Source organism: Macrosteles quadrilineatus, unplaced genomic scaffold, assembly GCF_028750875.1.
Source record: "Macrosteles quadrilineatus isolate MER2022 unplaced genomic scaffold, UCM_ALF_1.0 Scaffold_9__3_contigs__length_116548681, whole genome shotgun sequence".
NCBI classification, from domain to species: domain Eukaryota; kingdom Metazoa; phylum Arthropoda; class Insecta; order Hemiptera; family Cicadellidae; genus Macrosteles; species Macrosteles quadrilineatus.
Window position 1 is genome coordinate 87941537 of NW_026542602.1, and position 12212 is coordinate 87953748.

General features: G+C 36.6%; 1 protein-coding gene across 1 annotated transcript in view; it reads right to left on the reverse strand.

Annotated features, from left to right (window-relative positions):
- Positions 1 to 1632: 1632 nt before the first annotated feature.
- LOC129003106 (noggin-2-like) overlaps positions 1633 to 12212 on the reverse strand; it is a 33463-nt gene continuing 22883 nt past the window's right edge. Inside the window, exon 2 of the mRNA XM_054431344.1 lies at positions 1633 to 4180. Within this exon, the coding sequence (XP_054287319.1) occupies positions 3422 to 4180 (759 nt within the window). The 3' untranslated portion in view covers positions 1633 to 3421. The remainder of the gene's footprint in view (positions 4181 to 12212) is intronic.

Below are 12212 nucleotides of genomic sequence, written 5' to 3' on the forward strand. Positions count from 1 at the left end.
TTGCATTAACAGTTAGTTTTCGACAAATTGGGAACGCCTGTTGTCCTCATGCCCACTGTCAGAACATAATTGTTGGCGAGAAGAATAAGAAAATTGTAAATATGGCGTCTGTCCATGCAACGCCTACGCTGCCTTTGGCCCTTAGCAATTAAAATGTGTATTGTTTTTATTTCATTCAAAAATTTAATTTTGTGTTGGACTTTAAAAAGTTTTTAATTTACAGTATAGTGATCGTTTATGATATTTGTCAATCCGTATAATGGGCCTAAAGAGACCGTTCACTTACAAACGTGAAACATTTCAGATTAAAAAATGAAACCGCATTTTTACGGTCTAAAATGTATTGGGCCTATAACGTACATAAAACCAAATTCATAAGCCCAATGTGTATTTAATTAAAAACTCAAAGTCTAAGGTAGTCCAGAAACAACAGTCAAACCTGGGAAAATATTTTAATGGACTTTCATTTCTTGAAACATGGATTAATTTAGGTATTTATAAAGTTCTTAAAATTTGAATATTCTGTCATTACAGATTATATTAAAATCTAAAAAAAATAAAAAAAACAACAACTCAATGCCACATTCGTCAGGCTCCGATATACACTAGCAGTCTCCTCATTATTTTAATTTGATACCATTGTAATATTCATTAGTTCACCTTACAAAACCACTCTTCACTGATTTACGTTAACTTCCAATGGATTATAAAATGCTGTTCAATTTCACAAAAAATGGACATGAGCCTTTTGCATTCATGAGTAATTGTATCTTTTGTTCGAATAACACTTTCTTCAAGCTTTTCATTTGGAGGAATAAAATACTTGGCTGATAATAAATATTTTAATCATTAATGCGGGTGTAGTATACAATACAATACAGGTATGAGTCCGACAAGTCGAACGATAGGCCTACTGTACAAGGGTTCGATGCTGTACAAACACAACTACAAAGGTTAGACTAGATAGGTACATCTCACGACACTCAAGTGTGTCTATGTAAGTCGTCCTAGATACAGAGAAAAAAATATAAAAAAAAAACTAAATAATGACTTTGAATAAAGAACTTTTATAGTTAAAAGTATTACAAAATATGTTTGCAGTTGACGTTGAACTGATTTGTATCTAATTTATAGAAAATTAAAATGTAATTCTACTCAAATAATACGTCAATTGACCCATTGATTTACATGCGTAATTTAATTACATTTATTTATATGAAATGTCTAATTAACTCAATTAATACAGTAATTACTCTATTTGGAGTTTAATCAACTCAATTAGATGCGTAAATTAATCAATTACATGCATAATTTACTCAATTAAACGTGTAGTTGATTTAATTGAGAATTAATGAAATAAACAAAATATATGTAGAATATAACCAATAAAATGTGAATTGTAATTAACTAAATGTTTAATTTAGTAGCCTAAATTAAATGCAAAATTTACCAAACAAGTTTGATATGCTTAATTAATAATGAATTAATTGCTCAATCACTCAAGGACCTTGAGACAACATGCAATAAATATCCATAATTATTAGGATTCTGTGTTTTCACATATGATTAAATTGAGTTTATTTTGTTACAAACTTTTGTAACAAAATAAACTCAATTTAATCATATGTGAAAACACAGAATCCTAATAATTATGGATATTTATTGCATGTTGTCTCAAGGTCCTTTAAGAAAAAACCTTTCACTATGTCTTAAAAAGTTAATCATGCTATCTAGGGCGACCAGTTTGAATAAGTTACACATTTTAAAAGTTATTTATACAAGTCCAACAAGATATATGGACACAAAAATAATACAACTGTACCAATTACAAGTCAGAAAACTGTTCGTGTTTGCCATACGCTTAACAAGTCTTTATTGAAATCATATAAATAATATATATTACAGCCTAAGTATGGAAATTATACAAAAAGTTCAGGCACTGTACAATTTTGTATAGTAACCACTTGCGAACTTGCTTAAAACTGAAACACGTTTTTACAAACAAAATTATGATTTAAAAGTAAAATACAAAATACGCTCTATTATCTAAATTTGATCAAAAATTTTACATCTGATTTAAATTCTTACTGCTACGGAATATAAACGGTGCCGTTTAACATGCATACAAAGAGCGAACATATTTTAATACTGTAACAAGTTACATTAAAGCAATCGAATCAGTCTTTGTGGTTATTTAGCGTCAAGGTAGCTTAAACTGTACTATACTCCGTTCACATAATCTAGGCGGAGGGGAAGAAATGTAAATCCCCTCCACTCTTAATCCTATCTTTAAAATAATAGCTCAACAGCTGGGGTTTGCCAAAACGTCAATCAGCTGCACCAAATATATTAAGAAAAAAGTATTAAGGTTAACTTTCCCTCAAATCGCTTAAATTTTGTGAACGGAATATAAGTGGTGAAAAGGTCCAAATAAATTGTTAACCATTCAATGAATAGTGATGAAAACAGTATTTAACTGGTGCTTAATACTTACTGTTATCAACTTTATAACTTCACGAAATGAAGAAAATGAAACAGTTGAGGTAGAGTAATACAGTAATTTAACAGATTATTTATCTTTTTAAATAGTAGTTTTTATTGCAAAATTTTACTGTGTAGGTAATAGTTGTAACACGTTTTCTTGGGAGATTTTTTTAGTAATGATTTTTTTAACTTATAATTTTTTGGGTCTTTTTAGGAGGTGCTATATCTATAAAATACATCTTCACGTGGCAAAATACTACGTAAAGTACTCATTTCCAAGTGTTCAATAGACCACTAAATTCAAGTTCTAATTCTTATTTATCTGAAACATGGTAATGTTAAAATAAATACTACACTTATTACGTTTATATTAACACTATTTTGTTCAGCCTTATCAATGGTAAATACATAAATAAAGCGATTGCAAACCTTACACACCCTACAACTGCTACTGAACTTTTGTAGATGTCCACCTATCAAATTGCAAAACATAAATAGTAAAGTTAAAATGAAATAATTAAAGCTTTTATCTAATATTTGCATACGTAAATGTCCACTAAAAAATTCGAAAAATCTCTTTTCACTTGAAATATTTAATGATAAATCGAATGGAATCAAGTTTATCAAGTATTATACTATATTTTGAAAAGAGTGTAAGTGTACGTTTTTAAATCGGACTAGAAACAATTAAGATAATGATTGAAAAATTGAAACAATTCATACTGTATACACGTGTAAATTAACTATTATTGTACATAATGATTATGGATTTTCAAATTCATTGGATAAAGTTAGATATAATAATAACAAAATGAAATAGGAACTTGAAATATTGAACATTAATTCAACCACAAGAGTTCAGCAGCAAGTCACACACAAATCTCGCACGCTTGACACTCATAGCTACAGTATTTACAATGTACAAGGGGGGGGGGGTTCAAGAGTAGGAATTGTTTTGCCCAGGACACGCACACGAACACTGGGTCACTATCGGGTATTCCACCTTGATCCAACTACACAACCTGTGATGGGGCTGCAGAGCGGCGTTGTTGAACACCGGAGAGCGGCAGTGCCATCGGAGGATGGTCTTGTGGACAGTGGACGACGGTCGACACTTCATGCCCGGGGGGATGGAACAGGAGGTCTTCCCCGAGGGACAGTGACCCTCCTTGAGCCACCGTGGCCAAAACCTCAAGCCCAGGTCCTTCCAGCGGTAAGAAACCGGGCAAGAAGTAAACGCCCACAGAAATTGTTGCAACTTCTTCTTTAACTTCGCTGACACCCTCGTTCTCAACTTGGTGCCGTCCGGGAGTCTGACGAATTTAAAGTCCATGTCTTTCAGGTGCCTCGGCATGTCTCCCACGGGCACAAGCCGTCCTCGGCGGTTCCTCCTGAAGAGGAAGTCCGAGTGGTTGAAGAACTCCTTGGAGTCCCTGGGACGTGAAACACTCATGAAGGAAGTGTCAAGATTCTTCCCCAGCTTGTGCCGCAGCAGTGTGCTGTTGAGCTCTGAAGGCCGCGGGTCGTGGTACCTGTTGGTGTCTTCTATCAGGTCCGGAGGTGCGTCCTCGGGCGAGGCAGGGCGGAGTCCTAGGTCGTGGGGTGACAGGGGGAGGCGGTGGTCGGACAGGCTGGCAGCGACGGTGGCGAGGAGCAGCACTCTCAGGAGGTGCACCAGCCGAGCTTCAACATCCATCTGGAATATGAGAGAATCATTAGAGGATGTATAGAATCAAACATCTCTAAAACAATGAATGTGATTTAAATTTGCCAGACACTGGACCCACTAAGGATTTCAATAGTTTTAAAAACCCTTGAATAACACAGCAGTGCATGCAATAAAACGAATTACAACCGTATTGCGTTTTAGTTACTATACTTAGGTTTGAGTATTTTAATGCTAGGCATGATATTCATTAGTTTAGTTGCCAAGCAAGTATGTAGGTAGTATTTTTTGTTATTTTGTGTTCACTTCTGGTCAGATAGTGGATAGACTTTAATAAAAATGTCAGATACATATTCGGAACAAAGTTTCAGCATCACAAAAATTCTTTCAACAAAAATCTGGACGGTTGAGAATTCCCCAAGTTGAGAAACCTGAAGAAATATTGGACAGGGGTGGGCGGGCTGCTAAACGGGCACTTTTTAAATGGATAATTAAACGTTACAAACAGTTTAGTGGGAAGGGGCGATGACATGATGAGGTGGGCAGACAGACGTTTGATAACATCTGATCCGGGCGCCCCGTAGGTCCTGAGACTATAAATTCTGCCATGTTAACACTTGTGCCGCCCAGCATACCTATGTAAATCCAGAGGACCAGCGTCGGGCGCCATCCAACCAGTGGTAAAAACCTAGTTAGCTGTGAAATATTGAGGCGGTCAGTTAGCAAATTGACGGGATAGCCCACATTTGTCAAGCAGACCACATCTCCTACATTCTTAGGTTTGCTACAGTTTGCTGCATCAATAAATCATGGTGGAATCTTTTTTGGGGATTTGCTAAAGGGTCTGATGGGTATTTTAATTGTTCTGTTAGTGCTTTGCAGTTAAATTGACATATTAGGTTTGTATGCATAGGCTATGCCAAAACCCTAAAATTTAGTTTACGTTTCCACTGGGACGTTTGTATTTGGTCGATGTTCACAACATTCAAAGCTCTTGGAATTAATTATTCCAAACACAGACACTGCTTTGAATAGTAACTTTTCAAGAGATTAAGTTGTTGGAAAACTAGAAGATGAAAAAATGTTCTCATAAAAGTCACTCACTCCTACATCACACAATCATTAAGTCCAATAGATTCTTAGACTTCTTGGAATGTGCTGTCAAGGTGTCTAAAAAGTCATTGTTGGTCTTTAAACCCGTTACTACAATATACACCTCAGGATTTATAAAAGACTATTTCCTTTCTCAAACGAGGTTCCAAGAAGGGAGCCAAGACCAATCAAACCTAAGCTAAGAGGATTGCTGAAAGATTATATTTCAGCCGTTTAAAAGTGAAATATTATATTCCTCGGATCCTCCCCGTGGGTCTTAAGAAGGAAGTTGTTTGAAGCCATGAATGAAGAGAGAGGATTAGTGTCGGAGGTTATAAAATCTGCACGGCCGAGGATCAAGACCTCGAGGATTAAGGATTTTGTTTCCCTGGCGCCACAAAGACTAGGGTCACAAATTTCGATCCGACCCGGTGACTTTAAGAGCCGTGCGCCGCGCCATAAGTCAGTCCGAGCATAAGCCGAGCGCTGCGACCGACGGCCAATTTGTTATTTGAAAGCCGCTGTAAAAAATTTATAAATAACAGCTAATCCGCGTGGAAGCGACGCGTTTCGGCTTCATTCTCTTTTTTCATTGATGCTTGACCCCCTCCCCCCACCTCCAGCCAGACTGAGGTGTTCTACGGACATGGGCCCTGGGAAGTCTCACCACATAACCGCATCATTAGCTGCTTTGAGGAGGTTGTAAATTTGTCTAACTGACATGGCTATTACAATGTATTTGATTTAAAAGTTGATTAATACATGTTGATTAAATAGTTATTAACTAACTAAATTGGAGTAGTGTTACAGGTTTAAGTTTTTTGATCTTCCGATTAAATCGAGAACAGTACGCTGGCTTGAATCTACTTTGAAATTTTTGGTACTACTTCATGTTCTTCATCACCGTTTGTCCAGGGAATTTCTTTAAGAAAATGTTATTATTTGTGTTTGTGTCAGGGTACCTCTTCCCTCCAATTGTCGGTGAAACTTAAATATAGCCGAAGTATTTATTCCAAGAATTAAGCACAACCAAAGACCACGTAAAGAATATTTTTTATGCTCAGCCAAATAAGAAAAATCCAAAATTTATGAGTATTAGTGCACTGATGCTCAATACAACCTCGTCTAGTAACAAATCAGTTCTGATGCGGCAGCCCAAGAGTCTAATTGGTAAAAATGAACCACATCCGATTAAAATAAAGAGCATCTCTACATAGGTAAAGCGTGCAAAGTCCTGAATAAAATTACAAGCTCAATGCGATATCTTCAAAAATAAGGCATTCTCAAGAATCTCTTAGAGTAAAAACGAACCGCAGATGAAAAGAGCATATCTATTTTGGATCACAATGTCTGTTTCTCAAGTTCAATCAAAGGCTAAGCAGTAGTTGATTAAAATCAAGAGTACGTCTAGAGCCGAATCCAAAGTAGATTCCTCAATCCAAATTCCAAACTCTGTAGCCATCATATCAGTACACCAAAGCTTAAGGCGACAAAACAAAGCAGTCGTGAAGCAGTAGCCCAGGAGTCTGTCGGTTCGGGTGAGTCAGGCAGGATATCCCGAGTGTTATGAGAACGCCGTCGCGAGTCGTCCCACAGTGTCTTGATAATGATCACCATCCAATCACCTTCAATGCAAATGGCTCGGCTCTTCTCTTCCTACGGACGCCCACTGAGCTACGCCTCGCTTTCGGGCACTTTGGACGATATCGCTCCGGGCTCCGGACACGGGCTGGGTGGACAGCACGTTCACTTTCCTTCTGATAAAGAATCGAGGGTGGGACGACTACTTGTGTTTGAATAGTAGAGGTATGCAGTGGATACCTCCACTCCAAGGATCAATCCTTGGAACAAGTATAGGTGGGCAATAAATGTTTGGGAGATAAATGTTGTTTCAATAAGAGCTTCCAGTGATGCTATATATTTGGACAGTTTGGGTATGATATTCAGTGATAGGAATTGTTAGGTCTAGGACTGATATTGTTTTTCTCCTTTTGTCAATTTATTAAGATTTTGTTTTAGTAAATTTTTAATTCCAAAATAATGAATGACTGATAATAACTCGTTTGCCGTGCGCAGGCTTCGCCTATGTGGAACATTCTATGTTTTAAAGATTTTTATATTTTTTAAACTTTCTTTTTGGAATAAATGTTATTGTTGATTTGATTTGAGTGTTGGTGATTCGACTTCAAAACGACAATTACATTCATGTACAAGAGATATCGAGAATAGTCGAGTAGAATGTTCAGTGAAAGACCTAAGACCTAAACCACTTAATGCCCGAGTGGCACACAAGACAACATCGAACCTGAATGAATAGTATAACAAACCATAAAGATTAGCAGCGTATAAATCAATAACGTTAATGATATAGATGAAACTAAAGAAAATAAAATACGATATTCATTATAATGTTCCAGGACCGCGAGACAGGCTCTAGAGACACCAACGATGGGACGGACTGAAGCACTACTCGTTGTAGCATTGAAGCACTACTAATCATTGTAAGTAACCTTTTCAATATTTTCAATGCAGTAACCAACACCCATTTGAAATTATATTTTAACCTGTTCGAAATGTAGATAAAACACAAGTATTATTTCTAAAATAGTTGTATGGTTTTACTCCTCGTTATGAAAGTTCAAGCGTGGGTAGAAGTAGAACTTTATAAACATATGTACTTCGTAATGCATTCACCATATCACCATGGATCAGCTGCAGAAAATATTAAGGTACAATCATTTTCTACCCAGAATTGTAGGCAAAATATCCGCACATTCAAGCTACTCGAGTAAAAGATTAATAATTACCGGTATAGGCCTCAGAATTAAAATAGTATGAGAAGTCTACTTTCAATGTCTTGATAGTATAGGTTCCATAATATTCCAATAGTCTTATAAACATTTTATTCGATGACTCTTCAATGGCAATGTCCTTCATACGAGTAACTAACTGCAACTCCTTGTTCAAGAGTGCGTGATGAGGGAGTGTAGCCGTTCATGAATGTACACGTAACCGGTTCCAAATCAAAAGAATAACTCTGTTAACTGAATCGTTCTCAAACTAAATTCGGAAATTTTAGTTGTTTGTCTTCTCACATTTGGATTATTATTGGTTGTTAGATTACGTTGGTTACGGATTATGACTCTGATGTGTGTTGATAAAGGAGGTACTCTGTTTTGTGAATAGTTCTCTTTGTTGATTCCCTTGTTCTTATTTGTAAATTATGAAGTTATTTCGTTTTACACATTTTGATTATTGGTAGCCTCTGAGCATTGTCTTCTTCGTTGACTATTTTACTTGAATTTGGGAATGCTAGCAATTCGGTTTCTGGCTGAATTATCCCAGTAACTGTTGTGATCTCTTAGTTTTGCTGGTAGCCGTACCCAAATCAAATTACAGTACTTAAAGGACTTAAAGATTGGGAATAAACACATTTCAGGATACACATATAAGCAATTTCCCAACGTGAAACAACAGTTTGAATAGATAGTAATCATGTATAAGGGACATTATACACACGTTTGGTTTGATATGCACAAATTAATCCGTCCAATCTTTGTCTTTGACAGAAACTGGTCTTCTCTTCATTGAACTAATAAAAATACCGAAGTTTCAGGATGAATTGCTGTAATGCGTACAGAACATCGGTCAGTATGTTCGGCTTTTCAACGGCGCAAGACGCAATCGCCGAAGACTAAGATTTAGATTGTCGAATCATAATTTATGCATTGATTTGTGCAAAAATCCCATCTACTCATCGACAAACTGACAAACAATTCCATTACTACAGATACCATTACGCACATAATAATAGGAGTAAGTCAATGAGTAAGTCACTGTTTACCGCATAATGTCATAGTGGGAGTGTCTGCATACCCAGAGGCACTCACAATGTGTGAATAATGATCAATCTGATTCATTCATTTGCACGGGAAATTTCCCTTCGCACCACTCGATTTGCGCTGAGTGAGTCAACAATTTGACGGAGCCATTGATTATACGCCGCTTTCAAGTTTATGTTTCGAAGTTTACATAATGACAATTTTAAAACGTGGAATCTTTATCAACATCAAAACTTTTTTATATAATATAATATAATCACTATTCTGTAGTCTGTCATTAACAGGATTCCAATGGTGTAGATTGGACAGCTACTGTCTACTCACGATTGGTACATTTCTGTCAAAAAGGTCAACGTTGGGATGCAAGTGAGCACAAATTTTCAGTTCCTTCAAAACGCTCAATGCAAATTACTTAACTTATTTAAACTGGTTAAACTTGTTAATGTAGGGAGATATGTGAAATAATAAAACAGACATACATAAATTAAATCTAGACTAAATACTTCAATAAACCGTATCCTGTAATACGAATTACGTTCTGTTTAAATCAAAAGTACTTTTGTTGTTGTCAGATTTTTTTTGAAGGGTTGTGTTGGTCGGTCCCAATTTAAACATATAAATTAGACATGTAGTCGTTTCAATGTTAGAACTTAATCTATATATAGCTATTTAAAATAAATAAACAATAGTACGTTATTTTGAATGCATAAATATTTGAAGTTGCCTTCAAAGTTTGAGGAAGTAACCCCTCTCCTAAGAAAACTCTTTTATCTCTTGTGACCAAAATGAAGAATAAGCCAAATTGTTACATCCTCTTAACTATTAGCAGTCACAAAGTTGGAAACTGTGACAAACCTAATATTCTCAAACATCGAAACAAAGAAGCCTTAATCTCAACAATCGAACCAATTTCACAGGCCAGTGAACGACAAAACGAACTGAACCAAAACAACAGTGGAAACAGACGGAGCAAGTAGAGCTCGTAATAGTGAAATCCAATCATCCAAACCTCATGATCCAATTAAAATTTGAAAATAAAGGTGGCGCCTAGGTAATGCCGCCTCGGCGCCAGTCGGCGTATTACAAGACATGCGCCGGCGCGGGTAATGGCAAGATTTACTGAACACGAGAACTCGTACACCACACACACACACACACACACACAACACGAGATTCACAACGTTGACAATTCCGGTTTCGTCGTTCACCGCGATTGTGTGGGAGAGTTGAGATTTCCTCCTCGCAAACCCGCATCGTGTACATTGTATGGGTAAACTATGGACAGAAATTGCACAAAATTAATATTTGGTCAGAAAAGAACAAATATTTAAGTAGAGCATGTTTTGGACAACCTTTTTGGTTCGTGGGTCACTATGACTGAGGAGGAGGAAAAATTCGAATTTGGTCGCAAAAGAGAATATTAACCTCAGAGCACAGACAATATAATACTGTAATACGGTTTCCGTAGTCTGTGCTCAGATCATCTAATGGATAATTCTCCGGCTAGGTAGAGAGAGGGTGGCAGGGAAACTATAGACGCGTTACCTAACCTAATTCTAATACTATAACAGGTACCGAGGTTTTTAAAGGAAGTGAATGTTGTCAAATTAAGTTTATCCTACAACGCCTACTAATTTTTCAAATTATATATCTTCCTCGGTCTTCCTGTGACTATTGGGATTTTACTGTTTCTTTTACTATACATTTAATTGAATATTGAAACGTGTTCATACATGAATGCTACGTGCTAGTTTCAAACTAAATTTAGTGTGGAAACTTTGAATTTCAGAAATAAATATATTTGACTGAGAAAGCAATTTTAGCTGATATTGGGCTAGGCAAAATTTTGTTTTTTCTAAAACTATATAGAAACTCACTACTCATCCGCGGCTACTTCGGTTCTCCGGTACTGAGCTTACAATAATAGTATCCGTTATTACGAGAAAATCGGATATACAGCTAAAATACAAGGCCCAAAATGCTATTACTATAATTATCAGATCAATGTTGTCTTCAACTCTCATTTTCCATTAGACCTACCCCTCACTTCACATAATGGCCCGCGAACTCTTCTAAATACACCCAGGAGGTTTGTTCGGTGTAAAAATCCTAAAACCCGACGCCAGATTGATTATTGATTGTGCCGGATTATTGGAGGAGAGATTAGCGGGGTTTATTATAAAACAACTATCCTTGGTTTTTCTTATCAATTCCTATTATTCAATTTCAACTGACCTTCTACTTATGAGTGTCAGTAATCTGAATGCATTTACACGTTTTAACTGCTGACTGTATTGCGTTGTAAACGCAGTTGTTGCATTCTCGCTGGCGCCATTCTCGATGTAAACAGAACTATTTCCGTCGTAGCTTATCATGTGTGTGAGTGTAGTGTTGTCTGCGTTATCAATGTTTCTCACTTCATCCCATTCAGTCTCACTTGTTGTTTATGAATGACGACACACGCGAGAAAACAGAAAATACGTAGTAACCTTGAGTGTTCTCCACTACTGTGACGTATCCATATTCTAGGGTAAAGTCCTAAAAAACATCTATGATTCCTAACGTCTGTAGTAGATTTAAGGACAGTGGTTGTCAAAAGTTGTGTAGACTCTGTTTAGGGGATTCAAATTAAACTCTAGGGGGTGGGCCCTAGGAAAATACCATTTTAGTTACAATTTGTCCCGTTGTTAGATCATGAGCTTTAAGATGACACCTGAATCGTAAAAATTTGTTAAATAGGTCGGGTGGAAAAGGGATGTTACCGAGAAACCCATTACTATGTATACATATATTGTTACCTATATTGGTTTGTAATCTATTGCTTGTACCTTTGCACACGGTATAACGTTGTAATAATAGTCAAAGGTATAACGCAAGAGTACACAAATATTTGAACATTGAAAGTCAGTGGGTGAACTTGGTACCTGATAGCGCCTGTCAATTGAGCAGCAGCCAGCCATATGTTGTACTTATCGACAATTGACACCATAGTTCCTTGTTAACGGGAGGAAGAGCCAATCCCGGCCCTAGATTCCCATTAAATCCCCCTTTAATCCCATGCAACGCCATCCCAAACAAATCATTTGTGAATTGTCTATGCAATTGTGTGGGACTCTTGAGTCTTAACG